Consider the following 22,837-nt stretch of genomic DNA (forward strand, 5'->3'; position numbering starts at 1 on the left):
TCCCCTACGGAAACTCTGCTCTGCACTCCCCTACGGAAACTCTGCTCTGCACTCCCCTACAGAAACTCTGCTCTGCACTCTCCTGCAGAAACTCTGCTCTGCACTCCCTGACAGAAACTCTGCTCTGCACTCCCCTACGGAAACTCTGCTCTGCACTCCCCTATAGACACTCTGCTCTGCACTCCCCTACAGAAACTCTGCACTGCACTCCCTTACAGAAACTCTGCTCTGCACTCCCCTACAGAAACTCTGCTCTGCACTCCTCTATAGACACTCTGCACTGCACTCCCCTACAGAAACTCTGCTCTGCACTCCCCTACAGAAATTGTGCTCTACTCCCCTACAGAAACTCTGCTCTGCACTCCCCTACAGAAACTCTGCTCTGCACTCCCCTACAGAAACTCTGCTCTGCACTCCCTTACAGAAACTCTGCTCTGCACTCCCCTATAGACACTCAGCTCTGCACTCCCCTACAGAAACTCTGCACTGCACTCCCTTACAGAAACTCTGCTCTGCACTCCCCTACAGAAACTCTGCTCTGCACTCCCCTACAGAAATTCTGCTCCCTACTCCCCTACAGAAACTCTGCACTGCACTCCCCTACAGAAACTGCTCTGCACTCCCCTACAGAAACTCTGCTCAGCACTCCCCTACAGAAACTCTGCTCTGCACTCCCCGATAGCCACTCTGCTCTGCATTCCCCCTAAAGAAACTCTGCACTGCACTCCCCTACAGAAACTCTGCTCTGCACTCCCCTATAGGCACTCTGCTCTGCACTCCCCTGAAGACACTCTGCACTGCACTCCCCTACAGAAACTCTGCTCTGCACTCCTCTACAGAAACTCTGCTCTGCACTCCCCAACAGAAACTCTGCTCTGTGAAGAGCCAATGAAGACGTTAAGAATGGAACACCTTGATAACTTGCAGCAGCATGGCATGTGGCTTAGTTGGTTAAAGCACCTGTCTAGTAATCAGGAAATCCTGGGTTCAAATCGCAGTGGTGCCTGCTCTTTGGTGTCATGGTAGCACAGTGGTCAGCACTGTTCCTTCACAGCGCCAGGGTCCTGGGTTCGATTCCCGCTTGGGTCACTGTTGGATGACTGTCTGTGCGGAGACTGCACGTTCTCCCTGTGTCTGCGTGGGTTTCCTCCGGGTGCTCCAGTTTCCTCCCACTAGCCCCGAAAGACGTGCTGTTCGGTGAATTGGACATTCTGAATTCTCCCTCTGTGTACCTGAACAGGCGCTGGAGTGTGGCGACTAGGGGCTTTTCACAGTAACTTCATTGAAGTGATAATGTAAGCCTACACTAATAAAGATTATTATTATTTTGGGTTCCTGTTTTGAAGAAATGGAAATCGCAACGTTAAAGACAGACTGATCAATAATGTCATCAAGTGGCCCTGAATTATATAAGAGGATCTTCTATCCAATGTGTCTGTAGAATTAAAGGAGCAGAGTTGGCATCGAGGACCGTAGAGTTTGAGGAGATATAGAGATGTGGGGAGTGAGGCCACAGAAGAATTTTGAACACAAGGATCAAAATCTTAAAATAAGATCAGTGCTTTAAAAGAGCGCAATAATGGTCAGAGAGCATGGGGTGATTGGGGGAATGGGACATTCTGTGAATAGACAGAGCCATAGTTTGGGCTGACCTCAACATTTTCAGAAGGTAGAATCTCCACATGTATTCCAGAACTGAGATCTGCTGGATCAGCACTGCCTTGTTTCCAAGAACAATATAGATCTTTGTAAAAGTGCACCATTAACTGCAAAAATTATCATTTTTATTTCCAAAATGGTAAAGAATTCCACCGAACTCTTCATGTCATTGGGTCATGGAAACTTTGTTCATCTTCACACAATATGCATGGACACTGCAGAAACTCCTGCAGCTCTTTCAATGTTTGAACTGAAAAAAACCGCAGGGTTTTGAAGAAAGAGAAATCTTTGAAAACAAGCTCACATGGACATGATGTGGAGAATGACCTCATGATGAGCTGTGTCATTTTTAAGATCTCTTTTATAAGAGAGGAACTAATGAATATGTTTTAATTCCAACGATTTATTGGGGCAAACAATAATTATTGTCTATTAAATTATCTTGGAGGAGTTTTTTTTGAACTTTTATAGTGTTTTAGAAAGGTTAAGGAAAATTCCACACAGGGTAAAAACATCACCAAGAAACATGCTGATGTGGAAAAGAAAACATATATCTGCAGCGTCCATATCAGTAACTTGTTTTCTCGTAACATGTTTTTGAAAGTCTGCAACTTGTTAAAGTAGCAGACACAACTAATGATGTTGACCGGTTAGCAACAAGGGCACATGTTAGAGAGGAGTCATAGAGGTGAAGGGTGAAAAATACTTACTCTGCCTTGTGAACACCTGCAACTTGGTGAATGTAAAATCTGAAACAGGTAATGTTCAGATATAAATAGTGTGTCACCTACATGACCTACAATGTATAAGTATTGCTTGATATCTCAACCTGGCAGAGTCATCCAGAGATCCTTCTCTGAAGTTGTGCTCTCCCAATCTGTTGGCTAATGAAGGATCATTCTGTACCTGGGTCTCCTAAGATTATCTTGTCCAATAATCTGCTCTGCAACATGTTGCTCAATCAATTTCTCTGCAACATTCCTAAGTATCCTGTCTGAATTCTATATCTGCAAAACATGATTGTGAATTGCAGCATAATTATACAGTCCATCTTATCTGGTATGGCAACTGCTTCGCCCAAGACCTTCAGAAACTACAGCGAGTTGTGAACACAGCCCAGTCCATCATACAAATCCATCTCCCATCCATGGACTCTGTCTACACCTCCCACTGCTTTGGGAAAGTGGGAAACATAATCAAAGACCCCACCCACCCGGGCTATTCTCTCTTCCAACCTCTTCCGTTGGGCAGAAGAAACAAAAGTCTGAGGTCATGCACCAACAGATTCATAAACAGCTCCTTTCCCGCCAACTGATTGCACCACTGGAGCACATAATGGTTAAGTGATTTGATTTAATTACATTTTCCACTGAATACTTGTGGCAAATATATTTTTGGGGGATGACAGACTGAAGAGCTCCTCCCAGTCTTGCTGAGTGGGACAATTGCCAACATTAACCGTAAGGCATGATGGTAAAAGAGGACAATTGCTAACATTGTGTGTGAAGCATGATAGTAAAGATGCTAATGGATGTCAATGTGAGAAAACTGCAGCTCTCTGTAAAATTGATTTTATGGGACCAGACAGAACAGCAACTTGCAGCTCAATAAATCGCTGAAAACACCCTTGTTTTCGGAACATGAAAGACAGGCTCGAATGGTGTTTAAAAGCTAAAGGATTGTTTAACTTAAACCTTATAAAATAGAAGTCCCACCAAGATTTGAACAACGATAACCCGAATGCTCACAACGCACATCTCCAGAGGAAACATGGCCAAGTTCTCTCCATTTGGGTAGTCTATTTTTGTTCAAGTCTTGAAACTTATGTAAACGTTTAAATGAACACATAGATTTAATAAACTTCTATTAATTCAAGTGGTGGTGAGTATATAATTTTGTCTGCATTCGTCAGTTGCAGCCAGCAGAGGCAACAATATTTGGCACCCCAGATAGGACTTGTCTAACTTTAAAGGTGGTTGCCTGCCCAGTTATGAGTCAAAAAATCTCAACTACCCAGACTTAGCTTGAATTAAGAGGGCAGTGGCCCCATGTGATGACCAAGATTAAGTAGGCGAAGACAGCGAAAGACAAAGAGCTGTGTAGCCGATTAGTTCTGAGGGTGTGTTTGATTTACAGATGTTGCAGACAAAATTGTTAGAGTTAAAAGATTAGAGTTCATATATATATATATATACTCCCCACTCTTTCCCCCTATCTTATCCCCCCTTTACATACCTTTTCTCTTCTTTCTTCTGCCCCCTTTTCTCATTTTACCTCTCTCCCACCCATGTCCCTCCTCCCCCACATCTACATCTGTCACAGCTTACCCTCTGATTTTAGTTTCTCGGCTGTTTGGCCTTTCACACCTTTTATTCTTTCCTTTCCCTTGGTTTCTATGGCTATCACTCATCTTTCATTCCCTCACCCTACAGTATATCTCCTACTTTCGATGCATTTAATCTTTGACAAAGTGTCATCTGGACTCAAAATGTTCGCTCTTTTCTCTCCTTACAGAAGCTGCTGAGATTTTTCAGCATTTTCTGTTTTGGTTTCAGATTCCAGCATCTGCAGTAATTTGCTTTTATCTGCTGGATAAGAAGAATCTTTTGACTTTAGCAGGGTTATCAAGAACCAGGGTGCATAGATTTAAGGTAAGGAGCAGGACAAAATTGTTAGAGTTAAAAGATTAGAGTTACCAATGGTTAATAGTAAAAGTCAGATCCAATAATCAGCCTTGAGGGGAATTCAGCAAACCTCAATTGCATAGTCGAGGAGAGACCGGATGGGAAGTTAGTGACAAGGGTATCTGGAAAGGAGTTTAAAAGGATTAAAGAGAGACAGAAGGTGTGATCACCCTGTCTACGTTTTCACCCCGGGTGGTGGGAATCTGGAATTCACTGCTTAAAGGGTGGTAGTGGCGGGAACCCTCACAACATGTAAGGAGTATTCAGATGAGCTCTTAAAATGCCTTAGTATACAAGGCAATGGTCGGAGAGCAGGAATTAGAGTAGATAGATGCTCAATGGTCGGTGTGGTAGGGTGGCATGTGGTGCAGTGGTTAGCACTGGGACTGCGGCGCTGAGGACCCGGGTTCGAATCCCGGCCCTGGGTCACTGTCCATGTGGAGTTTGCACATTCTCCCCATGTCTGCGTGGGTTTCACCCCCACAATCCAAAGATGTGAAGGTAAGGTGGATTAGCCAGGCTAAATTGGCCCTTAATTGTAAAAAAAAAAATTATTGGGTACTCTAAATTATTTTTTTAACTGGTCGGTGCGGTCATAATGAGCTCAAGGGCCACTTTCCCTGCTGTAAAACTCCATGGGCGGGATTCTCCACTCCCACGCCGAAGTGGCCGCGCCGTCGTGAACGCCGTCGAGGTACACGACGGCGCGGAACGGCCCCGGTCCCGACCGATTCAGGCCCTGACAATGGGCCGGGATCGGGGCCGTGTCATCTACACGCGCCAGGCCTTGTTGACCGCGTAAAAGCGGCGCCGCATAGATGATGCGGCCGGCGCCGCATAACGGGCGTCATCCGCGCATACGCGGGTTGGCCGGCGCCAACCCGCACATGCGTGGTTGTCGTCCTATCTAAATCCGCCCCGCAAGAAGATGGGGGACAGATCTTGCGGGGCCGCGGAAGGAAGGAGGTCCTCCTTCAGAGAGGACGGCCTGACGATCGGTGGGCACCGATCGCGGGCCACCCCACATTCCAGGTGAAGCCCGGTGCAGGATCCCCCCTCGCCCTCCCACAGGCCACCCCCCCCAGCGTTCACGCACCGCCCATGGCTGCAGTGACCAGGTGTGGGCGGCGCCGGGGGGAACCCGCCGTTTTGGCCTGGCCGCTCGGCCCATCCGGGCCTCAGAATAGCGGGGGTGCCGGAGAATCGCCATTTTGGGTGTCTCCGGCGATTCTCCGGCCTGCGAAACTCGACCGGGCCGTTCCCGCCGCTTGGGAGGGCGTCGGACAGGCGTCCCCGGAAATGTTGGCGGCCCAGGCGATTCTCCCAACTGGCGTGGGAGTGGAGAATCGCGCCCAGAGAATCCATGGCCCCCAATTAACAACTTTGTTTTAAATGCTCCAAGCCTTAAATCTACAAGAGGCACATTCTTACTGACAAGACAGAGTTTAAATGTTTCGATGCTGTTAGACCACCTGAATCTCTCCAGTATTCTGTTTGTATTTAAAAGTTAAGTGGCTGGAAGGAAAATTTACTTCTTCACTCCTCCTTCTAAGACTGCAGTGAATTCATGTCTGACTGTAGGAGTTTGCTATGTTGCTAATTACACCGTGCATTTTGATTGTTGTATCGATTGATTTAATACTTTTATTATTGTATGGGGAAGGGCTGTATGGACTCGAAACGATAACTGTTTCTCTCCCCACAAATGCTGCCTGACCTCCTGAGTCTTTCCAGCATTTTCTCTTTTAATTGTAGATTTCCAACATCCATCGAGTTTTGCTTTTATGATAATTTTATATCTTGAGACTATGATTCCAATTTTCATCAGATTACAAAACATAATTTTACATGCAGCAATATTGCCTGTCAATGGCGAAGGACTCACACAGCATTCACAACTGGTCAGAATGTGTCCTGTCTTCACCATGAGATCCTTGCACATGGGCATGGCAGTGTGTGATGGGAGCATGCGTCTTGCAGTCTTTTGCCTGAACATGCGCACGTCTGGTCTGCGACCAGAGCCGCGGAGAGCAGGTGAGAAAATGGCAACTGTGGCAAAATAATAGTTGGGAGGAATGGGGCCAGCGGAGCGGGCAATGAGGCTACATGAATACTCGGTGCAGGCCACAGACCCTGAATCACAAACTAGCGGCCCCGCGATTACAGCGAACTGACCGGCAATGGCTGAATCTCGACCTCTCCTCGGCCCGGTAGAGCGACTGTGCAGTAGGGCGCATGCGCGATCATCTGCTCCAGGCAGCAGGAGGAGACACTATTCTGAATTTCTTTCCTGGACTGCCACTGATGAATTTTGGAAACTCCTTTTACAGGGCTGATTTACACACAGGAAGCTCAAACCAACACTTACTTTTTATTCCTTGCAAGAAATTTTACAACGCCAGGTTAAAGGCCAACAGGTTTGTTTCGAACCACTAGCTTTCGGAGCACAGCTCCTTCCTCAGGTAAATCACGCCGAAAGCTAGTGATTCAAAACAAACTTGTTGGACTTTAAACTGGTGTGGTAACACTTCTTACTGTGCCCACCCCAGTCCAATGCCGGCATCTCCACATCATTTTTATTCCACTGTTCCTTTACTGGGTGAATTATAAGTAACTTCTTCCCTAACAGCACTGTGAGATCACCTTCACCACATGGACTGCAATGGTTCAAGATGGTCAAACATCATCTTCTCCACAGGAAACTGGTGATTTACCATGTATTGCTGTATTTGTGGAGAGGGAAAATCAGAGTTAACAGTACACATTGTTCAAAATGAATTGCAGGAAGTTATTCCTTGACTGAAATGATTGATTTTATGAACTTTTATTTTGCAGATGATTGGAAAATGATTTAGTGATGGGAAACTCAAAGCAAACATATCAAAAGCCGACAGTCACTCGATTCATCAGGACCCAGATATTATCAGTCTTCGACTTCCTGTTCATTACCGCTTGCTGGGTAAAACTTCTTCACATCCCATTGTGTATCCTGCCAAAATCTTAATTCTTGTCTATAATTCTTTTAGAGTCAGCTATTGCGAATAACTTTACTTTGTATACTTTATCAAAAACTATCATGATCTTGTACACCACTATGAAATCTTTCAAGGAGAACTGCCCCAGTTTCTCCAACCTAATCTTACAATGAAAATCCCTCATTCCTCGAACCACTCTAGTAAATCTCCTCTGCACCCTCTCAAGGACCCTCCCATCCTGCATGATGTGTGGTGATCACTGGTTTGCACAGACCCAGATGATCTGTGTTCATGTCTGTGACATCATCACACACCGACAATTGCACGGTGACATCACCGCTGCTCCCGCGTATTTCCTCAACTGGGAGGTTTTACTCTGACTCCAGTGCGTCTGATTTCTTTCCAGCTGCAGGCTCCAGCAGGATATTTTAACTTTGAAAACAGTGAAACCGTTTCAGAGATGAACAATTTTGAAGATTCATCTACAATTTAGAGCTTTTATTTCTGTCTCTTACCTGTGAGAGGTTCCATATCTCTGGTGTTGGTGTGACTCCTTCATTGTGGATCTGAATTCATGCCCATCGATTGATCTCTTTTGTGTGCAGCACGGTAGCACAGTAGTTAGCACTGTGGCTTCACAGCGCCAGGGTCCCAGGTTCGATTCCCTGCTGGGTCACTGTCTGTGCGGAGTCTGCACGTTCTTCCCGTGTATGCATGGGTTTCCTCCTGGTGCTCCGGTTTCCTCCTGCAGTCCAAAGATGTGCAGGTTAGGTGGATTGGCCATGCTAAATTGCCCTTAGTGTCTAAAAAAGGTTAGGGGTTATTGGGTTACGGGATAGGGTAGAAGTGAGGGCTTAAGTGGGTCGGTGCAGACTCGATAGGCCGAATGGCCTCCTTCTGCACCGTATGTTCTATGTGTCTGCCCTCCGTCATCACCTCGCTACATTTATCTGACTTGCTTTGCCTGAAATATGGGTGTATTTTAACTTTTTAACTGTATTTTACTGTTTCTTCGCCTGACTGTCTAAATGAGTTTTCCACTGCTGTCCATCTCCTGACCATGTGCTGCCGGCTTACTTGCTTTAACTTCCTACAGTATCTTCCATAGTCGGGAATTGTTTTTCCTGCACTCTGGTATGTTTCTCTTCCGTTTCTGAACTTACATTGACCATCAAATTCTACATAATTTTAACTCCTTATAATTCATTTTGAATAATGTGTAATGTTAATTCTGATTCTCCCTCTCCACAAATACAGCAATACATGGTAAATCCCCAGTTCCCTGTGGAGAAGGTTATGTTTGACTGTCTTGAACCACTGCAGTCCATGTGGTGAAGGTGATCTCACGGTGCTGTTAGGTAAGAAGTTGCTTACAATTCACCCAGTGAAGGAACAGTGGTATGTGTACAAATCAACAACATTTTGTATTTATATTGCATGTTTACTGCAAGTCAAAATTCCGAGGCTTTCACAGAAATGTTACAAAATGACATTTGATACTGAGCCACGTAATAATCTTTATTGTTACAAGTAGGCTCACATTAACAGTAATGAAGTTAGTGTGAAAAGCCCCTAGTTGCCACATTTGGGCACCTGTTCGGGTACACAGAGGGAGAATTCACAATGTCCAAATTACCTAACAGCCCGTCTTTCGGGACTTGTGGGAGGAAACTGGAGCACCTGGGGGAAACCCACGCAGACACAGGGAGAACGTGCAGATTCCACACAGACAGTGACCCAAGCCGGGAATCGAACCTGGAACGCTGGAGCTGTGAAGCAACAGTGCTATCCACTGCGCTACCGTGCTGCCCATAAAAGAGATTTAGGGCAGGGGATCAAAAGCTTGGTCAAAGAGAGAGGTTTTAAGGAGGGCGTTAGAGGAGGAAAGTGAGGTGGAGAGGTTAAGGAGGAAATTCCAGAGCTTGGGTCCTTGGAAAGTGACAGAGTGGTCAACAGTGGTGGAACGATTAAAATACGGAAATACTAAAGAGGCCAGAATTAGAGGAGAGCAGATATATTGGAGGGTTTTGAAGTTGGAGGAGATTATAGAGATAGGGAAAGGACATGGAGGAATTTGAAACAAGAAATAAAAATTTTTGCTGATGCATAGCACAGAGACTTTGTCGGTCAGTGAGCACAGGGCTGAAGGGTGAACAAGGTTTGGTGCAATCAAGCACACAGGCAGCAGACCGCCACTCCGATAAGATTCATTGCCGGGCAATCAGAGAGGCGAAGGCCACAACATCGGCCATCCTCCCCTCCTTCAGTTCCGGCTTCCCTGAAACCCCAAATATCGGCACCAAAAGATTTGGCTCCACCTCCTCCCCCACTCTCCTTGCTAGGGCCGCAAACACTCCTGCCCAGAATCATAACTTTTCGCAGCCCCAGAACAGGTGAGTGTGATTCGCTGGTGCCCACCCACACCTCTCACACTCATTTGCCACCCCGTGGAAGAATCCACTCATTCTTGCCCAAGTCATATGTACCCTGCGTACGACCATGAACTGTATCAGGCTCATCCTTGCACACGAGAGGTTGCGGTTACCCTCGCAGTGCCTCACTTCATACTCCCCAATTTATCTCCCCTCCTAGCTCCACATCCCACTTCTCCTTAATCTCCATCACCCGCTCGCCTCCCTGCTCTCCCAGCCACCTAAATATATCTCCAATTCTATCCTCCTCTTCAACATCCGGAAGCAACAGTCGCTCCAGCAGGGTGTACCTCGGCAACCTAGGGAACTCCTTCTAAACCTTCCGCGTGAAGGCCCTTACCTGCAGGTACCCGAACTCTCTCCCTCAACTCCTCCAGACTGGCAAACCCTTCCTCAGATACAATTCCCTCACCTTGATCAGCCCAACTTCTGTTCACCCTCCGATACATAACGTCCATCCCCCTCGACTCAAACCCGTGATTCTCACACAACGGCATTATCACCTCCATCCTAAAATGCCCTCTCAATTGGTTCCAGATCTTCACTGTGGACTGCACCACCGGGCTCACTGAGTACCTGCTCGGCATCATTGGCAACGCTGCTGTCACCATAGCCCTTAAGCTGGACCCCTTACAGGATTCCTGCTCCATCCTAACCCATTCTACCCCCTCTCCTTCCCACCATCGCCTCACCTTCTCCTCGTTCGCCGCCCAATAGTAATGTAGCAGGTTCAGCAACGCCAACCCTTCCCTCTACAGCAGGGTCCTCCTAACTCTTGGCACTTTCCCCGCCCATGCAAAGTCCGAAATAATTCTGTCCAGTTTCTGAAAGAAGGCCTTCGGAAAAAAGATCGGGAGTGTCTGGAAAATTAACAGAAACCTCGGCAGAATGTTCATCTTTACCACTTGGACCCTCCCCGCCAAAGTTAATTGCAACGTATCCCACCTCTTGAGATCCTCCCTGGCCTCCTTCACCAGCTCCGTTAAATTCCACTTGTGAAGCATCGCCCATTTCCTTGCTACCTGAATCCCCAAGTATCTGAATCTGTTTCTAGCCACCTTAAATGGCACCCTCCCCTAAATTGGCTCGTCGACCCAACACATTCACCGGGAAGAATTCACTTTTCCTTACATTCAACTTATACCCTGAGAATGCCCCAAACCTCCCATGATCCTCTCCAGTAGGTCGTCAGCATAGAACGACATCCAATGCTCTCTCCGTCCCCTCATAATCCCTGCCAACCCCCTAAGAGCCATTGCCAGAGGTTCTAGCCAGCGCAAACAGCAGTGGCGACAGTGGGCACCACAGCCTTGTTCCCCGATGCAATTTGAAGTTTTGTGAGTCCATGACATTAGTCCGCACTCATTGCCAAATATCACAGGCCACAAAACTCGGCCCAAACCCAAACATTCCCATGACCTCAAACAGGTACCACCACATGATCGCTGCCTGCATCATCATCTCTGGCAGCTCCCCTTCTCTAATGCCTCATTAAAAGCTCAAAAACCCAAGATCTTTTAACTGATCCTCGCACGTTCCACATTATCAGCTTTACCAGAGGCTTATGCCTCCATCCCTCTCTGCAATCTGTCATCCTACCCTTTTAGTTCGAGCCCCGTTAATTCCACCCTGTACCTGGCCCAACCAAGATGGCCCCCTTCTCCGCCCGATGATGCCTCTTCTTCTCCCACCTCTACCTGTCGCATCACCCGTCCTATCCCCCCCCACCCCTCCTCCCCCCTGCCCCCGTACCCTGCCATCCCACAGCCACCTCTCCTGCCCTTCTCCCCCACATCACTATCGTTCACCAGCATTAGTTGCTAGCAAGGCAGCCCCTGCCCAAAGGCCCCTCCACTGACCCACCCCCACTCGAATCAGTGAAGAAGGCTCCCCGCTGACCTTACCCTCCCCCACCCAAACAAAGACTTATAATGAATTCCCAGTCATCTCCCCCAAGAGCAAACAAACAAGAGATAAATCACACAGCCCCAGGAAATGGGGGGGGGGGATCACACATAAACGTTTTACCCCAAACTTTGTCAACCCAATAGTAAATAACAAACAAGAAAAAGAACCCCCTCCAGATCAGAGGAAAAGCAACCCTCCCACTCCCTACCCCTACCCACTCCACCCATATCCCAATCATTTCAACGTGCCAGCTCCTCAGTCCCAGAATTGTTCAATTCAGCTCTCCCCCAGTTTATGCTCCTTTATGAAGTCCTTGGCCGCTTCTGGGGTCTCAAAGTATTATTCTTGGCCTTCAAACGTCACCCATAATTTCGCCGGGTAGAGCACCCCAAATCTAATCTGCCGCCAATATAGCACCGCCTTGGCCTTGTTGAACCCTGCACGCCGTTTCACCAGCTCGACTCCAATGTCCTAGTATATTCGGATCTTGTTCCCCTCCCATTCACAGTTGCGCTTCTCCCTGGCCCACTGCAAAATCTTCGCTTTCTCTACGAACTTATGGAGTCTCACGATCACTGCCCGTGGCAGCTCCTCTGCTCTAGCCTTCTGCCTCAGCGACCTGCGCGCTCTGTCCACCTCAGGGGCCTTATGCAGCATCCCCTCCGCCACCGGCCCTTCCAGCATCCTCGACACATACCTCATGCCACTAACACCTACCACTCCTTCAGGCAGGCCCACTATCTGTAGATTCTGCCTTCTCAAACTATTTTCCTCCTCCTCCACCTTTGCTCTCAATGTCTTGCAAAGGTCTCCATCAGAGCTCCACCTCCAATGCCACCACCCGATCGCTGTGGTCCAACGTCACCCTTTCAATCTCTCTGATTTGCGATCCCTGAGACTCCAAACATTTCTCCACCCTCTCCATCGAGCCCTTCAGAGGTCCTACAGCCCCTTCGATGGCCTTCGAGCGATCCTTCTGCATCTCCTTCCTCTGCTGGCGGAACTCTTCCTTGATGAAAGCCATCAACTGCTCCATCTGGGGCTTTCCGACTTGCACAAGCCTTCTCCCTCCGCCCTCCTTCCACTGGCTGCTGCGCCCCAGGTCTCCACCAACTCATCCAACCTTCAACTACGCCTTTCACCGTCTTCTGCCAGGTTTGGTAACCAGCAGACATACCACACCCAGGGGAAACTACTCATCCGACCTTCAACTTTCTGTCGAAGATGCGCCATTATCGGGTAAAAAGAGCTCTTTTCTATGCCTTCAAGCATGAGCTGCCCTGTGTGTGACCACTCACATTGTAGCTGCCACCGGAAGTCGCATCGGGTGATATTTCTCAAGTGGAAATAGGCGGTCTTGGTGATGATGTGGATATGTGGTTGGAAACTCATCTTGGGGTGAAGTATTCCACCATGGTTATGAACAGTCTGGTTCAGCCTTAGACAGTGGTCAGGAAGAGGGAGCGAGTCAGTGGCTGGAAGTGGAATTTGTAGCAGCGTCTGAAGACAATGGCTTCATTTCCCCCAATATTTAAGTGGAGCAACATTTCTGCTGATCCAGGAATGGATGTCAGACAAGTAAGGATGGTGTGTGACTTGGACGGGAACTTGCAAATGATGGTGTTTACACACATCTGCTCTGCTGGTCCTTCCTGTGGTGGAGGTTGAGGGGCTGGGTGATTCTGCCCAAGTTCTGGTTTAGTTTTTGATCTATAAAATATCTCTTCTCACTCCCTGCCTCACTCCCTTCCCCTCTCTGTCTCTCCCACTCCTGTCTGGCTTTTTCTGTCACAGAACATAGAGTGCAGAAGGAGGCCATTCGGCCCATCGAGTCTGCAACGACCAACTTAAGCCCTCACTTCCACCCTATCCCCGTAACCCAATAACCCCTCCTAACCTGTTGGTCACTAGGGGCAATTTTTCATGGCCAATCCACCTAACCTGCACGTCTTGGGACTGTGGGAGGAAACCGGAGCACGCGGAGGAAACCCACACAGACACAGGGAGAACGTGCCGACTCCGCACAGACAGTGACCCAGCGGGGAATCGAACCTGGGACCCTGGCGCTGTGAAGCCACAGTGCTATCCACTTCTGCTACCGTCCTGCCCGTCTTATCACACAAAGTTCTCTCACCCAGCAGATTGTGGATGGTTCATTGTTGAGTCTATTTTGGGATGAGATTGAGAGATTTCTGATGTCTCCAGGAGTTGAGGGATATGGGGAGCTGGCAGGAAAATGGAGTTGAAGCCCAGGATCAGCCACAATTGTGAATTACAGAGCAGACTCTCTCATCATTCCTGATCTGATAGAGGTGAGTGTCTTGTGTATGTCCAGACTGGGTGGCAGGTTCCCTTCCCTGAATGTCATGAGTCCAAAGATGTACGGGTTAGGTGAATTGGCCATGCTAAATTGCCCCTTAGTGTCCAAAAGGTTACAAGGATTACGGGGATAGGATGGAATTGCAGGCTTAAGTGGGGTGCTCTTTCCAAGGGTTGGTGCAGACTCGATGGGCCAAATGGCCTCCTGCACTGTAAACTCTATGATTCTATGAAGCATGTGGGTTTTTACAACAATCCAGCAGTTTTCATGGTCACTTTTCCTCGTGCCAGCCCCGCAAATTACCAGATTCATTCAGCTCAATTTCACAATCGGCCTTTGTGTTTTTGTGGGTTCTCTCACTCCCTTTTTTCTGTTTTAAATCAATTTCAGAGGGAAGGGGAAGATTTGCAGTTGAAAAACTGAAACCAAACATCACATCAGGATTTGACAGAGTCGCTCAATTTATTGTGACCTGAATAGATTGGATTTTGAAAATGGAAGGAAAAATCACCGTTCACAGTGGGGAAAAGCCGTACACGTGTTCTGTGTGTGGACGAGGCTTCAGCCGATCATCTAAACTGTCAGAACATAAATGCAGTCACACTGAACAGAAGCCTTGGAAATGTCGGGATTGTGGGAAGGGATTCAAATCTCCATCAGAGTTGGAAACTCATTGGCGCAGCCATACTGGGGAGAGACCATTCACCTGCTCCCAGTGTGGGAATGGATTCACTCAGTTAGCCAACTTGATGGCACACCAACGAGTTCACACTGATGAGAGACCTTTCAAATGCCCAAACTGCGAGAAGTGCTTTAAAAGCTCTGTGGAACTGATGTCCCATCAACGAGTTCACACTGACGAGAGACCATTCAGGTGCTCTCAATGCGGAACTGGGTTCAAGCGATCATCTCAACTCGATGTACACAAACTCATTCACACTGGAGAGAGACCATTTATTTGCTGCGACTGTGGGAAAAGATTCACTCAGTCAGCCAGCCTACTCAGACACCAGAGAGTTCACACTGGGGTGAGGCCATTCACCTGCTGCCAGTGTGGGAACGGATTCAGTCAGTTATCCAACCTGCTGAGACACCAGCGAGTTCACAAGTAAATACACTGATTGGATTTTGCTGATAATCACATCCATGACTGAACCATGTTCATTGTGGTTTGTTCCTGCCAATATTAATGAAGTCCAGCCCAGTATGAGGGGTGAATATTATGTATAAAAGTCAAATAAGTTGGCTTTGTATTAATGTGTTGAATTTTTAAAATTTGTGCCACGGTGGCAGTGGTTAGCACTGCTGCCTCATAGCGCCTGGGTTCAATTCCGGCCTTGGGTGACTGTCTGAAGTTTGCATGTTCTCCCCGTGTCTGCGTGGGTTTCCTACCGATGCTCTGGTTTCCTCCCGCAGTCCAAAGATGTGCAGGTTAGGTAGATTGGACATGATAAATAGTCCCTTATTGTCCAGGGTTTAGCGGATTAGGTGAGGTTACGGGGTTGCAGGAATAGGACCGGGTTAGGGTGCTCTTTCAGAGCATTGGTGCCGACTCGATGGGCCGAATGGCTTCTGTGCTGTAGGGATTCTATGAAATATCTCTTCATACAAGTTAGTTTCTTTTGATGGGCTCTCCCTCTCCCCTGTCACCTCCAACAAGTGTGAGGAGCTCATGGAGCTTCTTTGTGACTAAGATTGTGCTGCCTTTTCTGCTTCCCTCCCTTCCGTTAACCCACCAGCATAAATTATTTGTTAATTTCCTTTTCTCCTAGTCCTGAAACTCACATCTTTCTCCAGTTTCTCTCCCATCTCCCCTCATGGCCACTCAGTGCCCATGTTGTCCATGAGGCCCACATTCTGCTCCATTGACTCTATTTATTGATTTCCCAACTTCATGTTCATTGATATTTTTTTTTTAGTCTAAATTTAGAGTACCCAATTATTTTTTTTAACCAATTAAGGGACAATTTTAGCGTGGCCAATCCACCTAACCTACACATCTTTTGGAAACTCATGCAGACACGGGGAGAATGTGCAAACTCCACAGACAGTAATCCAGGGCCGGGATTTGAACCCGAGTGCTCAGCCGTAGGCTGATGTTTACGATATTGTTAATGGTTCTTTCTCACTCTTCTAGTATTGTCCATCTCACCTTTAAATCCACCATCATCAACCGCCCTAAAATTAACCCTCGACCTGACCATTATTGCAAACATCCGCCCCCATCTCCAACCTGCCTTCCCTCTCCAAAGCCCTTGTACTCTGTCCCCCAAGGATCTATCTTTGGCCTTTCCTATTTCTCATCTACATGCTGCCACAAGGTGACATCATCCAAAAGCACCATGTTAGTTTTCACATGTGCCCTGACAAATCCCAGCTCTACTTCACCATCATCCCTCTACTGTTACTAAATTATCCCACATCCAGTACTGGATGAGCAGAAATTTCCTCCCATTAAAAATTGGGAAGGCCAAAGTCACCACGAAAAATTCGGTTCCCAAACAACCAAGCCCATCCCTCTCCCTGGGAACTGAGGCTGAATCATAATCTTCATGATTTTCCGATCGCATATCTACTGACACCAGATATTTCAATCTCCTTAATGTCATCTGTCTCCACCCCACCTGCTGTTGAATATTGATCCCAATGAAATACAGAACCTGCACCATTTCCCATACAGCTTCCTCATCCCCAACTATTAATCCATCATTTTCTAATAATCGTTGACCTGCTCTGCATTTCAACATGTTTGTTGGTTCAGGTTTCAGTATTTATATTTTATGTCTGAAGGAACATATTCTAGTTGTATTCCTGAAATCTAAAGGATTTTAATTCTGTTTAAGTCAATCTGCATCAAGTACACAGGGGGACGTAACTGCTCTTACCTATTTCTGGTATCAGTAAACAGAGATCTTGCAAGATATTTATCCGGGGAATTGTTTTTCTCCGAGACCAGGGATGGTCAAACTCTGTTCCAAAATTCAGATTTGGCCTTGAGCCTGGACTACGGGGCCCACACACATGGAGCTCTGTTACTGGATGTCCTTCAACACCAGTTTTAATCACTCCATTGGTGGCTGTGCCTTCAGCTGCATGGTGCCTAAGCTCTGGAATTTCCTCTCTAAACCTCTTCACCTTTCCACTTCAGTTACCATATTTAATACACTCCTTTTAACTGATCTCTGAACAAACATTTGATCATCTGTGTGAATATGTCCTTCCAGTGAAACTCATGGGACATTTTGCGATGTTAAAATTCTATAAATTTAAGTTGTTTTAGTTCACCTACTGAGTTTTTTTTATTCGTTCATGGGATATGGGCCAGCATTTATTGCCCATTCTGGAGGGCCTTTAAGAGTTAACCACAGTGCTGTGGATCTGGATTCACATGGAGGCCAAGCCAGACCAGGTAAGGATGACAGATTTCCTTCAAGAACTAGATGGGTTTTTATGACAATCAGCAATGATTTCATGATCTTTAGACATTTAATTCCAGACTTTGAAAAAAAATGAATTCAAATTTCACCATCTTCCATGGCAGGATTCAAATCCGGGTCCCCAGATCATGACTCGGGGTCTCTGGATTACTAGTCCAGTGACAATACCACTATCCAAAAGAGAAAATGCTGGAAAATCTCAGGTCTGGCAGCATCTGTAAGGAGAGAAAAGAGCTAACGTTTCGAGTCCAGATGACCCTTTGTCAAAGTTTAAAGCCATAGAACATGGGAGACAATATCACTGCGCCAGAGTGAGTCTGTATAAATGTAACTCAGACAAAGCTTGTGTTACAATTCAGTCAGACCTGATCACTTACACTGAGTGAGTCTGGTAACTCGGAATAGACAGAGCTTATGTCATATTTCAGTGAGATCTGATCACTTATTGAGTCTGTATAAATGTAACTCAGATAGAGTTTTTGTCATAGTTCATTCAGTGAGATCTAATTACTTAATAAGTGAGTCAGTATAAATGTAACTCAGATAAACATAGCTTGTCATAGTTCAATAAGATCGGATCACTTACTGAGTCAGTATAAATGATATTCAGACTCGGATTTGTTAGAATCGACCTGGGAAGAAGGAAGCTCTGAACTGACCACTGAATTTCTCTTCTCCTCAATTGGGAAAAGATGACCAAACATTACCAATGACTAATGAAGTCGTTAAAGATGATTTATTGTTGTGAGCTGAATTATTTTCTGGAATGAGAGTGCAGAAGTGGGATTGACCCACAACCTGAGTCACCACTTTAAGGGTAGGAATGAAGAGAACTAGTAGGAGCCCGGATACCTGAATCTGGAACAATGAGCAGAGAGAGTGGGTGGAGTGTGTGGGACAGAGATTTATAGATTTGGGGAATGAAAGGAGAAAGAATGTTCTGTAAAAACGAGAATTGTCTGCTTTGAATTTCTATCCTGTACTGACAGTGATTACTTTTATAAATTCCATGTATAGCGGATTAAAGGGAGATGATTTGCAGATGAGAAACTCAAACCAAAAATTTCAACAAGATCTTAGGGAACAAATTAATTTGTATACGATCAATCTTTGATTATGGAAGGAGACTTTTTTTCTATTCGATCTATGGGGAAATATTTGGATCATAAATGTGACTGAAAAATCACCGGTACAAACACACACACACAGAGTCAGAATCTGCTCTTGGGGTCAATGTGTAAAAATTCAGGTTTCCATTCAGACCAGGGAGAGGAGTTGAGTTGGTCGCTCAGGTATGAAAACAATGGCTTCAGTCTTCCCGGTATTTAATTGGAGGCTATTTCTGCACATCGCCACTAGATATCAGACAAACGGTCTGAAAATTTAACAGTGGAAAAGTCGAGAGAGGTGGTGGTGAGGTGGAGCTGGGAGCTGTCAGTCTAAATGTGATAACTGAAACTGTTTTCAGATGATGTTGTTGTGGGGAGCATGTTGATGAGAAATGAGAGGAAGCCAAGGTTGGATCCTTTGGGGACACCAGAGGTAACAGTAGGAATGGGAAGTGAAGACATCACAAGTAATTCCCAGGCTATGATGAGGTAGAGAAGAATGGACCCAGGAGAGAGCAGCCCCACCCCAGCTGGGCGACAGTGGAGAGGTGTTGGAGCAGAAAGGGGTGGTCAACCTTGTCAAAGGCTGCAGACAGCTGGAAAACGATAAGAGATAGTTTACCTTTGTCACATTCACAGAGGATGTCATTGGTGGATTAGAAAGAGCTATTTCAGTATTGCGGCAAAGCACAGACCTGATTGGATATGATATTCTGAGAAAGATGGGCATGGATTTGGGAGGCGGCAACAATTTCAAGGAGTATGGCGAGGAAACAGAAGCTGGAAATTGGGCAGTCATTTGCAAGTATGGTGGAGTCAAGTCTTTGTTCATAGAATTTACAGTGCAGAAGGATGCCATTTGGCACATCAAGTCTGCACCAGCCCTTGGAAAGAGCATCCTACTCAAGCACACACCTCCATCCTATTCCTATCACCTGAGGAAGGAGCAGTGCTCTGAAATCTAGTGATTTGAAACAAACCTGTTGGACTTTAACCTGGTGTTGTAAGACTTCTTACTATTCTTAATTGAGGAAGGGGTGATGATTTGAAGGAGAGGGACAGTACCCTGAAGAGAGAACCATTAACATATCAGTGAACATGAGGAAGTGGGGTGATCTGCGGTTTGGTGTGAACAGTCGATGGAGCAAGAGGTGCATCTCTTCGACAAGCTGAGCACAGAGGACATGAGGAGAGACAGGAGGGAACCTGGAGAAAGATGTGGGTTCAGGACTCAGACAACAGGGAACTATAGAAAGAGTTTGCCCCGGTGGGCTAGTGTAAGAGAGGGACGTGACAGAGGCAGCTGATTGGATTGTCTCAATCTCAGTGACAAAGAAGCTCCAAGAGCTCCTCACACTTTTTGATGGAGTTGAGGATGGAAGAGATGGGTGAGAGGGAGGGAGAGCCATTCAAAAGGAGCTAACTTGTCTTAAAGATATTAAAACCACACAATACATAAGAGAAGACTCATTTGTTTGACTTTATTCATAATATTAACACCGATAAGAGAAAACAGAGAATTATAGACCAGAAAGCCGGACATCGGTACTGGGGAAAATTCTAGAGTCCATTACCAAACATTTTATACCTGAGCACTTGGAAAACAATGACTGGATCGGACAGATCAGCACGGATTTATGAAGGGGAAATCATGCTTGACAAATCTACTGGAATTCTTTGAGGATGTAACCAGTCGAGTTGACAAGGGGAAGCCAGTGGATGTGGTATATTTGGACTTTCAGAAGGCTTTTGACAAAGTCCCACGTAAAATTAAAGTGCATGGGATTAGGGGTAGTGTATTGAGATGGATAGAAAACTGGTTGGCAGACAGGAAACAAAAGAGGTGGAATTAATGGGCAGGCAGTGACTAGTGGGGTACCGCAGGGATCGGTGCTGGAACCCCAGCTATTTACAATATACATTAATGATTTAGTTGAGGGAATAAAATGATGGCACGAAGTGAGGTAGGATACAGAGATCCTTCAGTGTGATATTGACTTTGGTAGCAAAAACTAGAAGGCAGACTAATATCTGAATGGCCATAAATTAGAGGGGAATGTGCAACAAGACCTGGGTGTCCTTGTACACCAGTTACAGCAGGTGGTAAAGGCAAATGGTATGCTGGTCTTCATTGCAAGAGGATTCGAGTACATAAGCAGGGATGTCTGGCTGCAGTTATACAGGGCCTTGGTGATGTCACATCTGGAATAGTGTGTGCAGTTTTGGTCTCATATCTGATGAAGGATGTTCTTGCTCTAGAGGGAGTGCAGCGAAGGTTTACCAGACTGATTCCTGGGATGGAGGGATTGACATATGAGGAGAGATTCAATCGGATAGAATTGTATTCGCTGTTGTTCAGAAGAACGAGGAAGGATCTCATAGAAAGCTATAACATTTTAACAAGGCTAGACAGAGTAGATGCAGGAAGGACGTTCCTGGTGATAGATGTGTCCACAACCAGGAGTCACTGTCTATGGATACGGGATAGACCATTTAGGACAAAAATTAGAAATTTCTTCATCCAGACAGTGGTCGGCCTGTGGAACTTGTTACCACAGGAAGGAGTTGAGGCCAAAACATTGTATGTTTTCAAGAAGCAGTTACATATAGCACTTGGGGCAAAGGGGATCAAAGCATATGGGGGAAGGCAGGATTAGGCTATTAAGCAGGATCAGCCAATATCATAATGGTGGAGCAGGCTCTAAGGGCCAAATGGTCTCTTCCTGCTCCTATTTTCGATGTTTGGCTGTTTCTATAACTGGGCTGGAGTTTATTAGAATCAGCAGAAACAGACACTGATGAACATGGTTCAGTCCTGGTTGTGATTAACAGCAAAATCCAATCACTGTGGTTTCTTGTGAAGTCGCTGATGTCTCAGCAGGGTGGACGAAGTAGTAAATCCCTTCCCACACTCGGAGCAGATGAATGGCCGCTCCCCAGTGTGAACTCGCTGGTGTCTCAGCAGATGGGATAACTGAGTGAATCCCTTCCCACAGTCAGAGCAGGTGAATGGCTTCTCCCCAGTGTGAACCCGCTGGTGTACAATGAGGTTAGATGATCGCTTGAACCCAGTCTCACACTGGGAGCACCAGAAAGGTCTCTCGTCACTGTGAACACGTTGGTGCGACATCAGTTCCCAAGAGCTTTTATAGCACTTCCCACATTCTGGGCATTTAAAAGGCCTCTCCCCAGTGTGAAGTCGCTGGTGTCTCAGCAGGGTGGATGAATCAGCGAATCCCAACTGACATTCAGAGCAGTTGAACGGTTTCTCCCCAGTGTGAAATCGCTGGTGTGTCAGCAGGTGGGATAGTTGTGTAAATCTTTTCGCACACTCAGAGCAGGTGAATGGTCTCTCCCCAGTGTGAACTCGTTGGTGTTTCAGGAGATTTGAGGAATCAGTGAATCCTTTCCCACAAGTAGAGCAGGTGAACGGCCTCTCCCCAGCGTGACGGCGTCGATGTGTTTCCAGTTCAAACGGGAAACTGAATCCCTTCCCACAGTCCCCACATTTCCAAGGTTTGTCCCTGGTGTGTCTGCGCTTGTGTTTTGACAGGTCAGATGATCGGCTGAAGCCTCGTCCACACACAGAACATGTGTACGGTTTCTCCCCACTGTGAACGGTGCTTTTTCCTTCCATGTTCACAATCTGACGACATTCAGGTCACAATTAATTGGGCGACTATCAGATCCTGATGTGATTTTTGGTTTCAGTTTTCAGATTGCAAATCCTCCCCTTCGAATAACCCTGTGAAATTGATTTAAACAGAGAAAAGGGAGTAAGAGAACCAACAAAAACAGGTTGTGAAATTGAGCTGAATGAATCTGGTAATTTGTGGGGCCGGCACCAGGAAAAAGTGATCATGAAAGCTGCTGGATTGTTGTAAAAACCCAACTGGTTCAGTATGTCCTTCAGGGAAGGGAAACTGACACTCAGTCTGGACATATACATAGATACATAGAAGATAGGAGCAGGAGGAGGCCTTTTGGCCCTTTGAGCCTGCTCCACCATTCATCGCGATCATGGTTGATCATTCAACTCAATAGCCTAATCCTGATTTCTCCGCATAACCTTTGATCCCATTCTCCCCAAGTGCTATATCCAGCCGCCTCTTGAATATATCCAAAGTTTTAGCATCAACTACTTCCTGTGGTAATGAATTCCACAGGCTCACCACTCTTTGTGTGAAGAAGTGTCTCCTTATCTCTGTCCAAAATGGTTTACCCTGAATCCTCAGGCTGCGACACACCTATCATTGGTAACATCTTCCCTGCATCTACCCTGTCTAGTCCTGTTAGAATTTTATAAGTCTCTG

General features: G+C 46.4%; 2 protein-coding genes across 3 annotated transcripts in view; one reads left to right on the forward strand and one right to left on the reverse strand.

Moving 5' to 3' along the window:
* Positions 1–22,837, reverse strand: part of LOC140420787 (uncharacterized) — a 42,177-nt gene that overhangs the window by 15,705 nt on the left and 3,635 nt on the right. The window contains exon 1 of one of the 2 annotated variants that reach the window (XM_072504800.1): positions 6,519–6,582. Coding sequence is in view for 1 of the 2 variants with exons in the window: in XM_072504801.1 (XP_072360902.1) it covers positions 21,371–22,161 (791 nt within the window). In the remaining variant the exon portion in view is untranslated. Of the gene's footprint in view, positions 1–6,518; positions 6,583–21,370; positions 22,270–22,837 lie in introns of those variants that run through there. The other variant, XM_072504801.1, reaches the window with a different exon arrangement.
* Positions 6,335–22,837, forward strand: part of LOC140420788 (uncharacterized) — a 117,112-nt gene continuing 100,609 nt past the window's right edge. Inside the window, exons 1-4 of the mRNA XM_072504802.1 lie at positions 6,335–6,377; positions 7,179–7,327; positions 8,415–8,452; positions 8,576–8,676. The gene's annotated coding sequence lies outside the window, so the exon portion shown is untranslated. The remainder of the gene's footprint in view (positions 6,378–7,178; positions 7,328–8,414; positions 8,453–8,575; positions 8,677–22,837) is intronic.

This window comes from Scyliorhinus torazame, chromosome 5 (assembly GCF_047496885.1).
Source record: "Scyliorhinus torazame isolate Kashiwa2021f chromosome 5, sScyTor2.1, whole genome shotgun sequence".
NCBI classification, from domain to species: domain Eukaryota; kingdom Metazoa; phylum Chordata; class Chondrichthyes; order Carcharhiniformes; family Scyliorhinidae; genus Scyliorhinus; species Scyliorhinus torazame.